The 15,916-nt window shown below is 54.3% G+C and overlaps 2 protein-coding genes across 2 annotated transcripts; one reads left to right on the plus strand and one right to left on the minus strand.

The window, feature by feature from the left end:
* Nucleotides 1-8,313: 8,313 nt before the first annotated feature.
* NCCRP1 (NCCRP1, F-box associated domain containing) lies at nucleotides 8,314-12,203 on the plus strand. The gene is made up of 6 exons (XM_069550754.1): nucleotides 8,314-8,662; nucleotides 9,611-9,673; nucleotides 9,762-9,813; nucleotides 10,645-10,740; nucleotides 11,344-11,482; nucleotides 11,616-12,203. Exons 1-6 carry the CDS (start codon nucleotides 8,371-8,373, stop codon nucleotides 11,754-11,756), a joined length of 783 nt encoding a protein of 260 aa, XP_069406855.1. The 5' UTR covers nucleotides 8,314-8,370; the 3' UTR covers nucleotides 11,757-12,203.
* A 2,171-nt stretch (nucleotides 12,204-14,374) lies between these two features.
* SYCN (syncollin) lies at nucleotides 14,375-14,833 on the minus strand. Its single transcript, XM_069552413.1, has one exon. It carries the CDS (start codon nucleotides 14,831-14,833, stop codon nucleotides 14,375-14,377), a length of 459 nt encoding a protein of 152 aa, XP_069408514.1.
* Nucleotides 14,834-15,916: the final 1,083 nt, after the last annotated feature.

A 15,916-nucleotide genomic window follows, 5' to 3' on the forward strand; every position in this document is an offset into this window, starting at 1 on the left:
TCCTTGTCCTGTTTTACAGCTGGGACCCTGTGGAACAGAGACTCCGAGTTACCAGCCTGAGGTCACACAGCAAGAAAGTGGTCAAGGCAGGGTTCAAAGCCATCACCATGCCACAGCCTCCTGAAGACTGAGACTCTCTCCCTTCTGCACCTGAGGGACCACAGGTCTGAGCAGGAAAGGGTCAGCCTCTGTCTTCTGGGGCTGCAGTCAACCAAACTAGGCCAGACCCCCAAAAAGAGACTCCAGAAGAGAGATGGCTGTTCTTGGAAAACGCTGAGAGGTGTTGGGCTGGAGCAGGGGACAAGACAGGGCAGCAAACAGGGTCCTGACCTGTTGCTTGGGGGTTGGGGCCAGCTCACAGCCTTTTCCAGGTTGACCAAAGGTGTCTGCAGAAGTCTGGGGACCACAGGGTTAGACAGAATTAAACTCTCTCTTCCTTTCTTCCCCTCCCCCTCTCTTCTCTACACCTTTATCCCCAACTTTCTATCTCTCTTATTCTGCCATTTAATCGTGTTGAGTATTTGAACAGGTAACAGAAGCCCATGGTTCAAAATATAAAAGATTCCAAAGAGACTAAATTGCAAAGTCAACCTTCCTTCCTCCACATGCCCTGCCCCCGGGTCCCCGTCCCCCAAGGCAGCCACCGAGACAAGTTTCTTGCATCTCCTTCCAGAAATGTATGTGCGTACCTAGAAATACCTACATGCGTATACTGGCGTATATTTTACCTTGCACAAACGTTCACCAAATGTGCACATCCTTCTAATTGCGACCTAACGGTGTATTCTGGTGGTCGGTCCCAGGTGGGGTACCTAAGCAACCTTGCCCATGGTGATGGCTCAGTAGTATTCCGTGGTGCATATGAACCCTGATTTCACTGGAACAGCCTCTGCTGATGGACGTTCAGGGAGCTTGCGGTGGTTTCCTAAGCAATGCCACAGGAGAGACCTTGCACGTACTTTCTATCTGGCAAATTTATCTTGCCCCCTTCCCTGCCTGCCCCTGGACTCCCACCCGCCCGCTGCCCCCAGGTGATGCCTTCTGGATATCTCTGACCTTCTGGATCCTTCCCTGGATTTGGTCAACTCCATTCCAGTCTCCATAGCATCTCTGTTGTCTGCCTCTCTGCTTCAGCCTCTCTAGACTTCTCTGCCTTTCTTTCCTTCTGTCTCCATCCTCATCTCTGTCTCTCTTTGTTTTCCTCCTTACCAGCTTCCCTTGTCTTCCTTTTTCTCTCCCTCCATCCCATCTTGTTTCCCTCCTGTTATCTCCCAACTCATCCCGCCTCTCTGTGGCCCCCTACAAGGTGAAGCTGGCCCAACACATGTCCCCACCTCAGAGCCCAGTGGTTTCTCTCTGGGGATGTGGTACCCCTCCCAGCACACCTTTCTCCCACCCTCACGCTTCTCTTGACCTGGCTGGGCTCTCCCATCCTCTGCAGTCCTGGTGGAGAAGCCACCATCTGCTGGTCCAAGCCCTGGTGCCCTGGTGCCCACCCCCACCCTTTCTTTCTCTGTACCAGCAGGATTGGACCCTGGGCCCAACTGGCACTCCTGGGGGTGATACTGGTTTTTCATCAGGAGTCATGGGAAGCTAGACTGAAGCAGGTTGGATGTGGTTCTGGCCTAGACAGAGCCTCGTCCTCCTGTTGGGGACCCAGCCTTCTTGCCCTCCCTGCTCAACAAACAGAGCAACCAGTTTGTGTCAACCCTGAGCTGGGGACAAATAACAAACCCCCACCCAAGGCCCTGCCCTGGTGAGGTTGACATTCTCACCAGGTGACATAGTTCATGACCAGGTGAACATACCCATATACTCATAGGTATTTAAAGACCACACGAAGTTCGAGAAGGAAAGAATGGGCTGTGGTGACAGAGGAGAGCAGGGGCTAGGAAGCTGACCTGGTGGGGGAGCGCCCAAGTGGCTTTATATGAACCAATAGGGACAATCACTGAGACGCTTTGTTAGACAGAATAAAGGAAGAGGGGTGTGTGCCTGAGGAAGAGATGACATTTGAATGGAGAGGAAGGAGGAGGCACGGAGTGGAAGACCTTGTAGGCAGAAGGCGAGGCATATTCAAAGGTCCTGAGGTGGAAGGAAGTTGGCGGCTCAAGGACCAGCAAAAATACAGGACTTACGGTGGGTGAAGAGGAAAGTGTGGACCACCTCACATAGCACCGTGGGGAGGAGATAGACCCATTTTACAGATGAGAAGCTAAGCTTTGGAAAGAAGGCAAGTCCTTTGCCCAAGAACACACAGGGTAAGGGTGAGGACTGCTGAACGCAGGCAGCCTTCCGCTCCTCACCACTAGGACAGTGGTTCTTGGTGAGGGAGCCCAGACCAGCAGCACAGCATTGCCTCTTGGGTCCACCCCAGAACCATCGAATCAGAGACTGGGGGTGGGGGCTTCGCTAGAGGTCCGGTGGGGAAGACTCCACAGTTCCACTGCAGGGATGGGTTCCATCCCTGGTTGGGGAACTAGGATCCCACGTGCCGCAGAGCAGCTGAACGCCACAACCACTGAGCCCACAAACTCCAGCGCCTGCACCACAACTACAGAGCCCTTGTGCCACAACTAAGACCGATGCAGCCAAAAGAAATAATTTTTTTAAAGGAGTGAGACACAAGGAAATGAGAGTGAAGGAAGGCCATGTGACCATGCAGGCAGGGACAGGAGTGATTTCACCACAAGCCAAGGAATGCTGGCACCACTGGGAGCTGGGAGAGGCGAGAAAGGCATCCTTCCTAGCCCCTCTGAGGCGTTGCCACCTGCCAACTTGATTTCAGACTTTTGGCTTCTAGAGCCATTAGAGAATAGATCTGTTTTGTAAGCCACCACACATGTGCTAATATGCTGAGGCAGCCCTAAGAGACGAATCCACCGTGTGATGGGGCAGACGGAGCAGCGGGCTCCAGCTCGACTTCCCACCTGGGGCAGAAGACAGAGCCCACCCAGGCTTCCCCCTGGCCGCTTCTGAGAACTCAGAATCTTCTTATGTGTAGAATTCAGAGATGCCGGGATGTAACGAAAGGGACAGAGACGGGGATGAGGTAAACTGGGACCAACTCAACGACTTAGAAGTGGGGCTGCAAACCAGAATCTGGGGTAGGGGAGAGTCTGGGGAGCCGGGAAGGGTTTCAGGAGAGCAGAGATGACTCACCAGATGGCTGGTGAGAAGGATCAAGATGCAAAAGGAGCTTAGGCCCTAACCTGGGCCACCCTTGCAGGGGATGCAGACTCTGGGGCCAGACAGCAGAGGTTCCAATCCCAGCTCTGCCACTTTCTGGCTGTGTGACCTTGGGTAAGACACTTCACCTCTCTGTGCCTCAGTTTCTTCATCTGTAAAGTTGGTTTAATGATAATCCCTACCTTCCAGGGTGCGTTTGATTTAATAGACATGGAGCACATAGTGCCAGGCACACAGTAACTGCTCCACGATTGCTGTTACTGTTGTTTTTATCATCTCATTCTGTTCCTCAGGTGTTGACATGGTGACGCCTCTCAGATTTGTGTCTCAGCCCTGATACCTGTCTTTGAACTCTGCCTTGTACATCCAGCTGCCCCTGTCCCCAGTATTGCCCCTTTAGATGTCCAGTACTGACATCTGGGGCTTCCCAGGTGGCTCAGTGGTAAAGAATCCTCCTGCCAGTGCAGGACACATGGGTTTGTGTAGCAACCTACTCCAGTATTCTTGCCTGGGAAATCCCAGTGACAGAGAAGCCTGGTGGGCCACAGGCCATAAGGTCGTAATAGAGTTGGACACAACTTGGGGACTAAGCAACAACAATGACTGACATCTGAGATAGAATACTGCTTCCTGCTTCCTCCTCACCGTCAATCCTGTTCTGGCCTCATCTTCCCCTCTCTGCAAACGGTACCACCTTCTTCTGCCCATTGCTCAGCCCTCAAGGCCAATCAAGCCTTTCCTCTCTGTCAAATCAACAAAGATATTCAATCCGTTCTCGACCCAGCAGTCACTCCATGGCGCCATTCTGGTCTTGTCCACCCCCAGCTCCTTCCTTATTGGTTTCCTGCACCCTCTGCCCACACTCAGCTAGAGATTAGTTCATCACTTCCCAGCTGAAACTTTCCCCGCAGTTTCACTGTGAATTTATTACACTTAGATAAATCCTACAGAGCTGTTCCCCACAATGCTCTATCTGATCTCATCTCCCCTGCGCTCCCTCCATTCCAGCCACACTGGCCTCCCTCCTGTTCCCCAAACCCACCACTCCTGGTCCTACCTTAGAGCCTTTACACTTGCTGTTGCCTCCTTTTCAGGTCTTTGCCCAAATGTCACCTCCTCCAAGAAGCCCTCCCTGACCACCTCAGCTAAAACGGGCTTCCTACCCACTCCTTTTCCCTGTCATTACAACCTTTTTCACCATCAGAGCATTTAGTGCTGCTCGTTCATTAGTTACTCATTGAGGGAATTCTCTGGTGGTTCAGTGGTTAGGACCCCGTGCACATTAGGGTGCAGGTTCAATCCCTGGTCAAGAAACTAAGATCCCACGAGCCCAATGACTTGGCCAATAAAAGAAAGAAAGAAAGAAAGAAATTCTTAAATTGCTGAAGTCCATCCCTCCTCCCACAAGGAAGCCGCACAGGGATAGGAATCTGTTCTTCCACCATTATATCACCAACACAGAGGGATTGGACACTGTGGATGTTTAATAAGTATTTGTTGAAAGAATACATCTTGCCTTTTTCACCCAATAGCCTTGTGGCTAGTGGTAAAGAATCTGCCTGCCAATACAGGAGATGCAAGAGACAAGGGTTCAATCACTGCGTCAGGAAGATGCCCTGGAGATGGAAACGGCAACCTACTCCAGTATTCTTGCCTGGGAGATCCCATAGACAGAGGGGCCTGGCAGGATACAGTCCATGGGACTGCAAACAGTCAGACATCATTGAGCAACCAAGGGCGGGGCAGGGAGGTGTGTTGCTATTTCCTGTCTGTATCAGGACTGCCATGTCCTTTTGGCTTTTTTTTACTGGGATATAATTTACATACAAGAAAATACACCCATTAATTAAAAAAAAAATTATTATTGTTATTTTTGGCTGAATATAGGATCTTAGTTCCCCAACCAGGGATCGAACCTTTGCCCCCTGCATTGCAGCATGAAGTTTTAACCACTGGACCACCAGGGAAGTCCCTAAACCCTTTTTTTCTTTCAGTCGCACTGGGTCTTTGCTGCTGTGCTCAGGCTTTTCATTGCACTGGCTTCTCTTGTTGCGGAGCAGGATCTCTAGAGCACAGACTCAGTATTTGCGGTGCTTAGGCTTAGTTGCTCCCAGACATGTGGGATCTTCTCAGACCACAGACCAGGGATGTAACCCATGTCCCCTGCACTGGCAAGCGGATTCCTAACCACTGGACCACCAGGGAAGTCACCCCCCACACACACACACACCCATTCTAAAGATATAGTTTGGTGAATTTTGGCAGGTGTATACTCCCATATAACTACCACCACAATTAAGATAAAGCTTTTTTCTCACCCCAGAAAGGCCTCCCCTCTGCCCTACAGCCCAGACAACCATCAACCTGCTTTCTTTGATTCTAGATCACTGTTTCGGAGCTTGAGTCCCCACACTGGGACCTTTGCTGATCAGAAGGTGAAGAAAGGAGACACTGGAGATCTAGTGTTGAGAGACACTTGGCTCTGTATGGCTCCTGGATTGCTCAGATTTAAGCAAAAATATTTCTTATAGTATGGAGTGATAGGGTGGGTGTTTCTAAAATTTCAGATTCTGGGGTCCGCAGGGACTGAATTAGACTCCTGGGCGTAAGGTTTGAAAATACACTTTTTTTTTTCTTTTGGCCATACCATGAGGCATGTGGGATCTTAGTTCCCTGACCAGGGATCGAACCCATGCCCCTTGCATTGAAAGTGCCAATCTTAACCACTGGACTGCCAAGGGAAGCCTGAAGATACACATTTAAAGTAAGTTCCCTGGGTGAATCTGGTGAGCCCTAAAGTTTGGGGATCACGTGGTATGAGGATATGGGTGAGACAGAAGGGCATTCTGGGTAGAAAGAACTTTCTGAGCAAAATCCCTGAGATGGGCGAGAACAGGGACCAGAAATCCAGGGCCTCGAGCGCTGGCAGAGAGCTGGGCTTTTTCCCCTAAGGGCACTGGGGCACCATGGCAGGTTTAAGCGGGGGAGTGACTACCTGTGTTTAACTTTTCATAAGACCCCTTTGACTGTGGCCCGTGTGTGTGTGTGTGTGTGTGTGTGTGTGTGTGTAAGAGAAGGGGCTGAGGCCCCCAGGAGTGAGATAATGTGGACACCATGGCAGGAGGGGGGCAAACAGAGGAGGGGTGTTGATCCTCATTCTACAGATTTCCTGCCTTTTTTTTTTTTTTGGTCTCTGGCTCTAAGCCACTCCCTGCCCTGGATTCTGACCTGGGGACAGCTCTGACTCCACTAGACAGACACTCTTTCTCTTGACTGTGTCCTTTCCTCCTCCTCCGATGAAGACAGGCCGGCAGCCAGGCATGGGTGTGGGTCTGTGCGCTTGCAGTGGCGGTGGGAGTGTCTCCAGTTATGCGTGGACCACGGGCTCTGCAGGTATTTGGAAACCTCCTGAAGACTTCTGGGTGAGCAGGGATACTGCACATAAGTTAGTTTCTCTCCTTCTGTGAGTCCTTCCTCCCCTCAGGTCCCTGGCTAATTCCCAGCTTTCCTAAGATAGGTCACTTCACCTCTTGCCTCTCAGTTCCCCAGTCAATGGAGGAACTATTACCCGTCCCCATCTTCCAGGGTTGTTGTAAGACTTAATGAGTTAAAGGCAGACACTCAATAAATGTAACTATGTTCTCCCATCTGTTTCTGTGTGAGCCACTGTCTCTGGGGGTAATTTGAATCTGTATCCCTGTGTATCACATGAAACTCCATGTCCAATTTGCCACATAGCAGCTGTGCAACCTTGGGTGAGTTACTAGACCTCTCCGAGTCTCAGTAACTGAGACTTCTACTCTCAGTTATGGAGACTTCTACAAAAGTAGAAGTCTACAAAATGGATATAACAATAGTACCTATTTCCTATGGAAGATGTGGAGATTAAATTAATTACTCCACCTAAAGAATTTAGAACAATGCCTGGCACACAGGCGTTAATTACACGAGCATCATCATTTGGGTGTGAGCTCCAGTCCATATGTCTGCCTAATGTGTCTGTCAGCATCTTGCGGGAATCTGGGGCGGGAAGCGTATGGGGTTATCTGGGGTGGTGTGGGACCAGGCCTGTGAGGGAGCCCTCTGGTTTTTCATCTGTGAAATGGGGATGACAGCAGCTCCCTACTCAGGCTTGGTGTGCAAGCTGGATGCTGGGGTGTGTGTGGCTGGCACGCAACTCCATAATCATTCACTATTATCTTTTCTTTACATATAAAATGCCTGTAATAGTAGCACCTACGTTGTTAGGGGATGAAATGAACTTGTAAAAGCTTAGGACAGCATCTAGCAAGCAGAAAGCGCTCACTGTAGCGCTTGTTACTGGTAACTTATGTGGGACTGAGCCTGTGCTTACCTGGGCAGGCTGTGGGATGTGGCAAGGGCAGAATGTGGGCGTGGGCATCCGGCCCTTCAGGTTCATCTGCCACCCCACTGCCTCCACACCCCCGACCTCCTGCCCCCGCCATTGCTCCAGCCCTGACTCCAAACTCCCTATGACCTCCCAGGGAGGAGGTTTGGCCAGCCTGCACCGCCTGCCCAACCCCAGGAAGAGATGCAAGGCACCCTTTCTGACACTATCTCAGTGTCTCCCTCGGGTCCCCCATCTCTGTGACTCCCCATCTCTAGCTCAGAGTCTCTCTGGGTCTCTCTCTCTCCCCCACCCCACCCCACTATGCTTCCGGGACAAGAAATTTTAGGTCCCAAGTTTGTGTCCCAGTGAGGGCAGAGGAGGAACAATCAGAGGCGGGACTCCCCTCCCACCCCCACCCCTTACAGCATGCTCAGCTGACCGGGAGGTTGGGGGAGGGGGAGACAGGGGGCTTCATTAACTAAGCTTACCTCCAGCCACGCGGGATGTTAACGAGGTGGATGGGCCTCATTAGAGAGCCGAGCCCTGGCATTAGCGCCTCGGTCACACCCCTCTCCAGGGCTGATGTCTGGGGAAACTGGAGCAGGAGGCTTGGGAAACCCAGCTGGGCTGGGACCCGGACTTCTGCAGGCTGGGAGAAGGAGGGGCTGGGACCTGGGCTCCCCAGCCCTAGGGAGGAGGGCCTGGGAGCCCGGATCCTTCCCCCAACACACCCCTCTACTTAAAAGCCAGTCGAGGCGCTCCGCCCTCTCCCGCCCCGGGTTCACCCCGAACCCTGCGGAAGAGCCGGGACAGTCACCCAGACCCGAGCGATGGAGAAGGTGCGGGAAGGACCGGAGCTCGGCAGCGGGATGGAGGAACCCGCGAGCCCCCAGGAGCCAGCGTCGCCGCCCCCGCCTCCGTCGCCGCCTTCGCCCGCGGCCCCTGAGACCCCCGGGCTCCCTGCGCCGGAGTCGCCAACCGAGGCCCACGCGCGGCAGCTGCTGCTGCAAGAGTGGGCGCCGCCGAGAGGGAGCCTGGAGCTGCCCCCTCGCCTCACCTGGAAGCTGCTCTTCCTGCGGCGGCCGCTCTACCGCAACCTACTGCGCTCGCCCAACCCCGAAGGTGCGGGGCGATGGTCTGCGCGAAGCTGGAGCAGCCCGGAGGCCGCCACGCCTCCGTCTCCTTCCCGCGGGCTCGCTCACCTAGACCGTCGGTCTCGTCTTCTCTTTGCTTTCTTGTCTCTCTTACTCTGCTCTCGGTCTCTGTCTCTTGATGTCTCCCTCTGTGTTTTTATTTCTCTGCGTCCTTCTCTGGAGCTTCCCCCCCTCCGCCCCCCAGTGGCACAGCGGTAAATAATCCACCTGCACTATAGGAGATGCAGGAGACGCAGGTTCGATCCCTGGGTCGGGAAGATCCCCTGGAGGAGGGCATGGCAACCCACTCCAGTATTCTTGCCTGAAGAATCCCATGGACAGAGGAGCCTAGTGGGCTCCAATCCATGGGGTCGCAAAGAATCTGACACGCCTGAGCGACCGAGCAGCCGTGCATTCTAGCACTTCCTTCTCGGTCCCTTTTTCTCTCAGCGTGTCTTTGTCTCACTTGCATCTCTGTCTCTTTCTACATCTTGTGTCTCTATCTCTCACAGGGTCTGTCTCACCCTGTATCTCTCCGACCCTCCTCCCATGTTACCGTTCCGTTGCTCAGTCATTCCGACTCTTTGCGACCCCGTGGACTGCAGCACGCCAGGCTTCCCTGTCCTTCACTATCTCCTGGAGCTATCTCCCTCCTCCCATATTCTCTCTCTTTTTCCTGGTTCCTCTCTCTCTCCCTCTGTTCCTCCCCTCTCGCCACAACGCCCTCCCCCTCCGAGCACTGGCCCTCTGACCCCAGGACATTCTCAGGGCTCTCCCTGGGCCCTGACTCACTCCCCGCTGCCTGGCTGGGCTGGTCTGGCAGGCGGGGCATTGATTCCCGTCCTTCCAGCCGAGTCCAGCGGGCAGGGAGTGGGGAGACTGCAGAAAGGAGGGCAGCTTCAGCACGCCTGAGGCTCCGCTTCCCTGCGCGTTTCAGGCATCAACATTTATGAGCCAGCGCCCCCTACCGGTCCCACCCAGCAACCCCTGGAGGCTCTGGGTAAGCGCCCGGAGGCTAGCCCCATGCTGCGGAAGGGGTGGCCCTGGAGAAGCGGCAAATTCTAATCTGTTGCTCCTCCACCCGCCAGGCAATTTCCGCGGCTGGCACATCAGGACTGAGAAACTCCAGCAGAACCTCAGGTGAGTGGCCGGGACACACGTGGCCTGCGTTTGATTCCCTCTTCTGGCCTCCCTCGCTGTGGGACCTGGAAAAGCTCTGTTGACCTCTCTGGGCCCTTGTCTCCGGCTCTGTAAACAGGATGAGTCCTAAGAGCATGCCTGTAAAACACATGGCATAGGGTCTGGCCAGTTTGCTCATAGTAGGTGTTCCATGCCGTGCTTAGTCACTCAGTTCGCGTCCAACTCTTTGCGACCCCATGGACGGTAGCCCACCAGGCTCCTCTGTTCATGGAATGCTCCAGGAAGGAATACTGGAGTGGGTTGCCATTCCCTTCTCCAGGGGGTCTTCCCGACCGAGGGATCCAGCCCGGGTCTCCGGCACTGCCGGCGGATTCTTTACCGCTTGAACCGCCAGGGAAGCCTAGCAGTTAATACTGTTCCTATACTCAGCCTCTTTCTGTGGGAATGGGAGAGTCACCTAGGCCACCAGCTGTCTGCCTTTAAACCAGGCCCCCTTTCTGCATTGTGGGTGGGATGCCGCAACTCAGGGGCTCCGAGTCACAGGCACTTGGGTTCAGCTCGCCACTTCTTTGCTGCTCGATCTTGATAAGTCACTTCCCTGCGTGCACCGCGGTTTCCCCATCTGCAGCACAGGGTTTAGGATGCATCACCCTCAGAGAAGCTCATAGGAGCCGAGACTGTGAGGTGCTGTGTGGCTGATCAGCCCCCATAGGCCAGCGCCCTTGACGTCTTTAGGAGGGTACAACGATCAGGGTGTTCCACTTCTGGGGGCCCGGTTGACCTGGGAGAATGCCAGCAGATGGCAGCCCTCCCCCGTGCCCTCTCTCACAGCTGGACGGTGAAGCAGCAGTGCGTGGACCTTCTGGCCGAAGGCTTGTGGGAGGAGCTACTGGACGATGAGCAGCCGCGTATCACGGTCATGGACTGGTACGTGCCTCCGCCCCTCCCACCTGCCCAGCCAGGTGGCCCACGTGGGCTCCCCAAAGCGCATGCCTCACCCCATGCTCCCTGAGACCCTCCTGCCACTGGGGGACCCAGCCCTTTCCATCTCTCTGGCCCTTTTGGTCTGAATCTTTCTGTTCTTGAAATATTCCAGCCCAGAGCCTCTTCTTTCTTCCTTGGATGTTGGTCACCCTCTTTTCTTGAGATGGACTCCCCCCTCTATTTGGCTGCGTCTCACAGCTTGAAGGATCTCAGTTCTTCAACCAGGAATTGAACTCAGGCCACGGGGAGCCTTCCCTGACCACTCCTAAGCTGGGTCAGATGCATTATGCTCCCGTACCCCAAATGTCCCCTATCGCACCCCTGACCATGCCTAATTGTCGCTTCCTAATGACATGTCCACCTCCCCTACTGGACCATTATTAATCCCATGAGAGCAGGGCGTAGGGTTGTCTTGGTCACCGCCGTGTCACAAGCAGCACCCAGCCCCAGTGCACGTAGTGGGTGCCAGTGGGTGTGTGTGTGGAATGGCAACCGTACCAGGAGCGGGGGCTGTGGTAGCAGCTGAAGGCCTGCCCCCCACCCCAGGTTCGAGGACAGCAGGCTGGACGCATGTGTGTATGAGCTGCACGTCTGGCTGCTGGCGGCTGACCGCAGCACAGTCATCGCCCAGCACCATGTGGCCCCCCGCACCTCCGGGAGAGGCCCTCCCGGCCGCTGGATCCAGGTGAGACGCCCTACCCCGGCCACCACCCCCACACGTGCTTTCGTGTCCCAAGACCTCATAGAGGGAGGAGGCAGGAGAGCAGGGCTTGTGGGTCCCTAATAAGAACTTCTTCCTGGCCCTGGTGCTGCCCCAGGTGTCCCACGTATTCCGCCAGTACGGCCCCGGTGTCCGCTTTGTCCACTTCCTGCACAAGACCAAGAACCGGATGGAGCATGGTGGGCTGCGGCGGACGAGGGTGACCGACTCTTCTGTGTCTGTGCAATTCAGGGAGTGACTGGCTGACCCTGGGCCCCTCCTGACCTCTTATATGATGATACGAGATACCAACCCCTCAGTGACTTCTTATTCCCTTACCACTTCTGATATCTTAGCATCTCTCTGAACCCCTAGCAGCTCCCTAAGCCTTAGAAGTCCCTAACCCTTAGTACCTCCTGACCCTTAAGCTCCACCATGTTCCCTGAGCACCCCGATTCTCCCTGTATACCCTCCTGTCCCCTTGGCTGCTCCCGGATCACGTACTACCTCCTGTGCCCCGTAATCCTGCCTGGGCCTTGGCTTCTCATTCGACATCTTCACACATCTTTGACTGTCTGGCTGGCTGGGATTTTCGCTGCACTCTCTGCATGAGGGCAGTGGCCACTTCTTCCTGAGTCAGTGCTTAACAAGATAATAGGGGCTCAATAAACCTTTGTTGACTGAATGAATAAATGCGTGTGCCCAAGGAATGCTGTTTCCCTGGTGTTTGCTCCTTAGAACTTCGCCAAGTTCATTTCCCACTTGCACGTCCTCTAATCCTTGATCTCCAGTGCCTCCCTTGACCTCAGATCTCTTATGTTCCAAACTTATGGCCTCGTAGCCTCTCTACTCACCTCCCTCTTCTCCCATGCCTCTTAACTCTCAGAATGTCCCCAGATTTCCTTCCTCCCTCCAATCCCATGTTATCATCCCCCAGAGTTTCCCTCTGCTTCTCCTCCTCCCAAGACCCCTCATTGCTCCTCTTTTACTCCTCCAGAGCCCCCAAACCCAGGTACTCATCAAGGGTCCTTATCCTTAGGAGTAGTAAATTGCAAATTTGAATTTTCAGAAATATGCAAATTAGAATGAAAGTGTTCTCCATGGGTTGGAGCCTGGGGCATTAAAAGTATTTCACAACCCATGAGTCCTGGACTGTGGGCAGATCACAAAACAGACCCTGGACCTACATGGGGCAGAGTCCTTGAAGGCCTCTTACCATGGTAGGTATGAATCCTGAGAGAGTCTTGAGGTCCCTGGCAGGCCTGAACATCTGGTGTGGGGAGGGGGGGATTCAGAAAATGGCTGTCCACCAAAAAGTGTGGAAAGCATTTCAGTGTTTAACAATCAGCCAGCCGTGTGACTTCTCTGGTAGTCCTGTGGCTAAGACTCTGGGCTCCCAATGTAGGGGGCCCAGGTTCTATCCTTGTTCAGGGAACTAGATCCCACATGCCACAGCTAAGACCCAGCATGCATGCTCAGTCATGTCCGACTCTTTGCAACCCTGTGAACTATAGCCCACCAGGTTCCTCTGTCCATGGAATTTTCCAGGCAAGAATACTGGGGTGAGTTGCCATTTCCTACTCCAGGGGCTCTTCCCGACCCAGGGACTGAACCAGTCCTTGCATCTCTTGCACTGGCAGGCAGATTCTTTACTACTGCACCACCTGGAAATCCCATGACCTGATACAGGTCATATTTTAAAAAATCAGCCAGCAGTACCATTACTTGTCACACAGATGCCCTATGGGTATGTGCACACGTGTGCGCACCTAAATCCATGCACGTGTGCACACCTAAATCCATGCACGTGCCCCCACAGGGTCTATGCATGTGTCCCCACCCACAGCAGGTACTATGGGCTGACCCAGCCCTGACCACCCTGCTCCCTCCTCCGTTCCCGACCCCACATCTGCGTGGACTTGGGGCCCAAACACAAGCAGATGGCAGACAGAGATGGCTTCATAAAGGCTGTATTACAGGGAAGGCAATATGAGGGCAGGCAGAAAGCTCTGTTCTCCTGGGTCTTACAGACTTCAGCAGACCCCATGGACAAGGCCAGGTGAGGGGCTCAGCACTTTGCGAGGGCTGGAGATAAGCGATCTCGTAAGGTATCATTTGCAACTGCAACAGAATAGAAAATTATTGCCAGGGGGTGCCAGGGCCTCAGAGATTTATGGTAGGAGGGATTCTAGAAGCCTGAGATGGGGTTAGGGGCTGGGGCTGGGCTCCAAATTCGGGGGCTAGGCATCCTGGCCTGGGAGTTTGGGGCTGGGGGTTCTTAGGGGTAGAGGGACAGGTGGGTGGTTTTAGAGGGTGCCCTGGGTGGATCTAGGGCCGCGGGGTCTGTGAGTTTGGATATGTGTCCAGGGTGGGCTCAGGGGCCTCCAAAGTTGGGCCTGGAGGCTTCAGAACCTTAATGGGGGCACTGGAACCAGTTTCTGGGGCCAAGGCTGATGCTGATGAGAAGAGTGGAGCATGAGGGCTAGATAGGGTATTCCTGGAATTAGGTCTGGGGTCTTGAGGTCTGGGTCAGTCAGGTTTAGAATCTGGGAGCCCCAGAGCTGGGTCTGAGAGCCCTGGGATCTGATGATCTAGGTGGGTGAGGAAGGACTAGCTTTGGTTCTGGGGCTTCGAAGTGAGGGGGTTGATGGCTTCCCATCACCAGACTAGGCTGGAGGTCACCAGAGATCACTCACCTGAGAGTGCAGCCGTCTGGTGGGTAGGCAAGTGGGCAGTTCAGGGAGGTGGGAGGGGGAGCCCCCAGAGTGAAGACTGGTTTGAGTCTGGGAATCTCAGAGTTGGGTCTGGGAGATCCAAGGGGCATGGGCTTGGGGAAGGGGGCGTGGGGGAGGAGAAGGGGGACCTCGGGAACTGGTTCTAAGGACGCTCAGTTTGGGTCAGAGGCTCAGGGGTCTGGGTGTTGGGGCCGGCGGGCAGGCACCTGCAGTAGACGGAAGAGATGGCGTTGGACCAGTCCCCGAAGAGGCCGCGGCGGTACTCCTCCAGGCGCGGGTAGCTACCGGCCGAGAACTTGCGCGACTTGCCCTCCTTGCCGCGACCGGACCACACGGTGAGCTCGCAGCGCTGGCCCACCACGATCGAGGAGATGACTTTCGTCCAGTCCGAGGGCAGGTAGGGCAGGTCGGCGCCCGACTCCAAGGAGAGCACGGCGCCGGCGCAGCAGTTCTCGTAGTAGGGGTCGCTCTTGTCGTAGAGCTTGGCGCACGTGCGCGTCCCGTCGGCGTTCGTCAGGTCGGCGGCCGCCGGGCAGGCGCCTCGGACGCCGGGGACGGCCAACAGGGCCAGGGTCAGCAGCAGTGGGCACAGCGGGGACATGGTGACGCTGCGAGGCAGAGCCCCAGCTCGCTTTTATGCGCCCGACCCGTGGGAAGCTAAAAGCTGCGAGATAAGGACTTGGGGAGGGAAAGCGAGGGCGCCCGGGAGCAGGGAGACTTCCCAACCTACATCAGAACCCACAACCGCCCATACAGGACGGACTTGATTTGCATAAAACTCAGCTGCTTAAGACGGATTGCAGCAAATGACAGGACCTGTGGCTTGGAATACAGAGGGTAGCATAGGGTTAATACTTATTGGGGGGGGGGGGGGGGAAGCTCTTAAAAATTGACAGCGAGCGGACAACCCCCTCCCACTTCCAAATAGGGAGAGGCCCAAAGAAGGGAGGGGAGCTGGGCCTCCGTGCCAGCCGTGTACCCTTACCCCCTAGGCAGGCCCTTGGGAAAGGACAAGCTGGAGATAAGGAGAGACAGACCTTGAAAGAGAAAGGAGAGATGGGAGGGAGGAGATGAGAAGGGAGTCGCCCCCACCTCCCCAGGAGCAGATCTTCCAGAGCAAGGTTGAGAAGTTAGCTAATGACATATTTGCAGGGCGAAAATCATTGCAAGGTAATATACAAAAGGCTTGGGGGGAAATTTGCAACACTTGGAACAGCACAGAATTAGTAGTTATTATATATAAAGATATATACCAGGGCTTCCCTGGTGGCTCAGAGGTTAAAGCGTCTGCTGGCAATGCAGGAGACCCGGGTTCAGTCCCTGGGTTGGGAAGATCCCCTGGAGAAGGAAATGGCAACCCACTCCAGTATTCTTGCCTAGAGAATCGCATGGACGGAGGAGCCTGGTGGGCTACAGTCCACGGGGTCGCAAAAAGTCGGACACGACTGAGCGACTTGACTTCACTTCACTTCATATATAAAGATGGAAAGAATACAGGGACGAATTGTATTTAAAAAAAAAGATCTTAATGAATCAGATTACTACAATGGTGTGGTTAGTCACCCAGAGCCAGACATTCTGGAGTGCGAAGTCAAGTGGGCCTTAAGAAGCATTGCTGTTAATAAAGCTAATGGATGTGATGAAATTCCAGCAGAACTATTCAAATCCCTAAAAGATGGTGGTT

Source organism: Ovis canadensis, chromosome 14, assembly GCF_042477335.2.
Source record: "Ovis canadensis isolate MfBH-ARS-UI-01 breed Bighorn chromosome 14, ARS-UI_OviCan_v2, whole genome shotgun sequence".
NCBI lineage: Eukaryota > Metazoa > Chordata > Mammalia > Artiodactyla > Bovidae > Ovis > Ovis canadensis.

Excerpts from the sequence above, each read along its gene's own strand:
- NCCRP1 (XM_069550754.1), top strand. The coding sequence starts at position 8,371 with ATGGAGAAGGTGCGGGAAGGACCGGAGCTCGGCAGCGGGATGGAGGAA. Across the intron at positions 9,674-9,761 it reads GCAACCCCTGGAGGCTCTGG|GCAATTTCCGCGGCTGGCAC; the intron begins GTAAGCGCCCGG and ends TCCACCCGCCAG. Across the intron at positions 9,814-10,644 it reads AAACTCCAGCAGAACCTCAG|CTGGACGGTGAAGCAGCAGT; the intron begins GTGAGTGGCCGG and ends CCTCTCTCACAG.
- SYCN (XM_069552413.1), bottom strand. The coding sequence starts at position 14,833 with ATGTCCCCGCTGTGCCCACTGCTGCTGACCCTGGCCCTGTTGGCCGTC.